At 49.1% G+C, this 3911-nt stretch overlaps 1 protein-coding gene across 1 annotated transcript in view; it reads left to right on the forward strand.

The window, feature by feature from the left end:
- The first annotated feature begins 3437 nt into the window (after positions 1-3437).
- The window catches only part of TMEM256 (transmembrane protein 256), a 10136-nt gene continuing 9662 nt past the window's right edge, over positions 3438-3911 (forward strand). The window contains exon 1 of the mRNA XM_069950406.1: positions 3438-3569. Within this exon, the coding sequence (XP_069806507.1) occupies positions 3473-3569 (97 nt within the window). The 5' untranslated portion in view covers positions 3438-3472. The remainder of the gene's footprint in view (positions 3570-3911) is intronic.

A 3911-nucleotide genomic window follows, 5' to 3' on the forward strand; every position in this document is an offset into this window, starting at 1 on the left:
TGGTCGCTGTGTACTATTCTATAACCATGAGACAGCAGGATGATGGGGGTTGTGGTCGCTCTGTACTATCATCCTATAACCATGAGACAGCAGGATGATGGGGGTTGTGGTCGCTGTGTAATCTATCATCCTATAACCATGAGACAGCAGGATGATGGGGGTTGTGGTCGCTGTGTAATCTATTCTATAACCATGAGACAGCAGGATGATGGGGGTTGTGGTCGCTCTGTACTATCATCCTATAACCATGAGACAGCAGGATGATGGGGGTTGTGGTCGCTGTGTAATCTATCATCCTATAACCATGAGACAGCAGGATGATGGGGGTTGTGGTCGCTGTGTACTATCATCCTATAACCATGAGACAGCAGGATGATGGGGGTTGTGGTCGCTGTGTACTATCCTATAACCATGAGACAGCAGGATGATGGGGGTTGTGGTCGCTCTGTACTATCATCCTATAACCATGAGACAGCAGGATGATGGGGGTTGTGGTCGCTCTGTACTATCATCCTATAACCATGAGACAGCAGGATGATGGGGGTTGTGGTCGCTGTGTAATCTATCATCCTATAACCATGAGACAGCAGGATGATGGGGGTTGTGGTCGCTGTGTAATCTATCATCCTATAACCATGAGACAGCAGGATGATGGGGGTTGTGGTCGCTGTGTACTATCATCCTATAACCATGAGACAGCAGGATGATGGGGGTTGTGGTCGCTGTGTACTATCATTCTATAACCATGAGACAGCAGGATGATGGGGGTTGTGGTCGCTGTGTAATCTATCATCCTATAACTATGAGACAGCAGGATGATGGGGGTTGTGGTCGCTGTGTAATCTATCATCCTATAACCATGAGACAGCAGGATGATGGGGGTTGTGGTCGCTGTGTACTATCCTATAACCGTGAGACAGCAGGATGATGGGGGTTGTGGTCGCTGTGTAATCTATCATCCTATAACCATGAGACAGCAGGATGATGGGGGTTGTGGTCGCTGTGTACTATCATCCTATAACCATGAGACAGCAGGATGATGGGGGTTGTGGTCGCTGTGTACTATCATTCTATAACCATGAGACAGCAGGATGATGGGGGTTGTGGTCGCTGTGTAATCTATCATCCTATAACTATGAGACAGCAGGATGATGGGGGTTGTGGTCGCTGTGTAATCTATCATCCTATAACCATGAGACAGCAGGATGATGGGGGTTGTGGTCGCTGTGTAATCTATCATCCTATAACCATGAGACAGCAGGATGATGGGGGTTGTGGTCGCTGTGTACTATCCTATAACCGTGAGACAGCCGGATGATGGGGGTTGTGGTCGCTGTGTACTATCCTATAACTATGGGACAGCAGGATGATGGGGGTTGTGGTCGCTGTGTACTATCCTATAACTATGGGACAGCAGGATGATGGGGGTTGTGGTCGCTGTGTAATCTATCATCCTATAACCATGAGACAGCAGGATGATGGGGGTTGTGGTCGCTGTGTACTATCATCCTATAACCATGAGACAGCAGGATGATGGGGGTTGTGGTCGCTGTGTACTATCCTATAACCATGAGACAGCAGGATGATGGGGGTTGTGGTCGCTGTGTAATCTATTATCCTATAACCATGAGACAGCAGGATGATGGGGGTTGTGGTCGCTGTGTAATCTATCATCCTATAACCATGAGACAGCAGGATGATGGGGGTTGTGGTCGCTGTGTAATCTATCATCCTATAACCATGAGACAGCAGGATGATGGGGGTTGTGGTCGCTGTGTACTATCATCCTATAACCATGAGACAGCAGGATGATGGGGGTTGTGGTCGCTGTGTAATCTATCATCCTATAACCATGAGACAGCAGGATGATGGGGGTTGTGGTCGCTGTGTAATCTATTCTATAACCATGAGACAGCAGGATGATGGGGGTTGTGGTCGCTGTGTAATCTATCTTCCTATAATCATGAGACAGCAGGATGATGGGGGTTGTGGTCGCTGTGTACTATCCTATAACCATGAGACAGCAGGATGATGGGGGTTGTGGTCGCTGTGTACTATCATCCTATAACTATGAGACAGCAGGATGATGGGGGTTGTGGTCGCTGTGTAATCTATCCTATAACCATGAGACAGCAGGATGATGGGGGTTGTGGTCGCTGTGTACTATCATCCTATAACCATGAGACAGCAGGATGATGGGGGTTGTGGTCGCTGTGTAATCCATCCTATAACCATGGGACAGCAGGATGATGGGGGTTGTGGTCGCTGTGTACTATCCTATAACCATGAGACAGCAGGATGATGGGGGTTGTGGTCGCTGTGTAATCTATCATCCTATAACCATGAGACAGCAGGATGATGGGGGTTGTGGTCGCTGTGTACTATCCTATAACCATGAGACAGCAGAATGATGGGGGTTGTGGTCGCTGTGTACTATCATCCTATAACCATGAGACAGCAGGATGATGGGGGTTGTGGTCGCTGTGTAATCCATCCTATAACCATGGGACAGCAGGATGATGGGGGTTGTGGTCGCTGTGTAATCTATCATCCTATAACCATGAGACAGCAGGATGATGGGGGTTGTGGTCGCTGTGTACTATCCTATAACCATGAGACAGCAGGATGATGGGGGTTGTGGTCGCTGTGTAATCTATCATCCTATAACCATGAGACAGCAGGATGATGGGGGTTGTGGTCGCTGTGTACTATCATCCTATAACCATGAGACAGCAGGATGATGGGGGTTGTGGTCGCTGTGTAATCTATCCTATAACCATGAGACAGCAGGATGATGGGGGTTGTGGTCGCTGTGTAATCTATCCTATAACCATGAGACAGCAGGATGATGGGGGTTGTGGTCGCTGTGTAATCTATCCTATAACCATGAGACAGCAGGATGATGGGGGTTGTGGTCGCTGTGTACTATCCTATAACCATGAGACAGCAGGATGATGGGGGTTGTGGTCGCTGTGTAATCTATCCTATAACCATGAGACAGCAGGATGATGGGGGTTGTGGTCGCTGTGTACTATCCTATAACCATGAGACAGCAGGATGATGGGGGTTGTGGTCGCTGTGTATAGCTCCCTGTACAGCGCTGAATACACCGTCACACCACGTGACTACGTTCTGTCAGGGCTCAGGACACACGGAGAAGTTAATCATGACCTGAGGCTCCATAAAAACGCAGCTATGCCACAACAAAGATGGCGGAGGACACCGAACGTGTGGGCGGGTACTAACCTCCCTCTAGATACACAGAAGGCGAGAGGAGAACGACTATTGGCCAGGACTCTAGTGACGTCACAAAACATTGTGATTGACATACACAGTCACTAATCAAATGATTCAACCAATAGGGCGGAATAATTAGATCAGCAGGCGTGGTTATAAAACAGGGGGCGTGGCTGATCAATATAAACCCGGTAGAGGGCGTAGTTATAGTGTGTGATTGGCAGCCAGCGGCATCATGGTGGCATCAGCGGCGGCAGCAGGCAGAGTGTGGGGGAGGGTCGGGGCACTGTCCGGGGCCCTGGCGGTGACGGCGGGGGCCTACGGAGCTCACGGTAAGAACGGAGGACGGTTAATGTGACATCACGTGACAGAGGTCGTGACCACGCCCACTCTATTGCAGCTGTCTGTAGCCTTAAAGGGGAACTCCCCTTAACGTCGGCTACTGTATAAAACATTGTGACCGGAGGAGGCTGCGAGTGCGAGGTCACATGACTGCAGAGATCGGAGGAGGTGTGCGCCCCCTGCTGGTCATCAGTATATATATATATATATACATCCTATAGTCATAGAGGACAGTGCGCCCCCTGCTGGTGATCAGTATATATATATATATATATACATCCTATAGTCATAGAGGACAGTGCGCCCCCTGCTGGTGATCAGTATATATATAT

The sequence above is a fragment of the Dendropsophus ebraccatus genome, chromosome 1, assembly GCF_027789765.1.
Source record: "Dendropsophus ebraccatus isolate aDenEbr1 chromosome 1, aDenEbr1.pat, whole genome shotgun sequence".
NCBI lineage: Eukaryota > Metazoa > Chordata > Amphibia > Anura > Hylidae > Dendropsophus > Dendropsophus ebraccatus.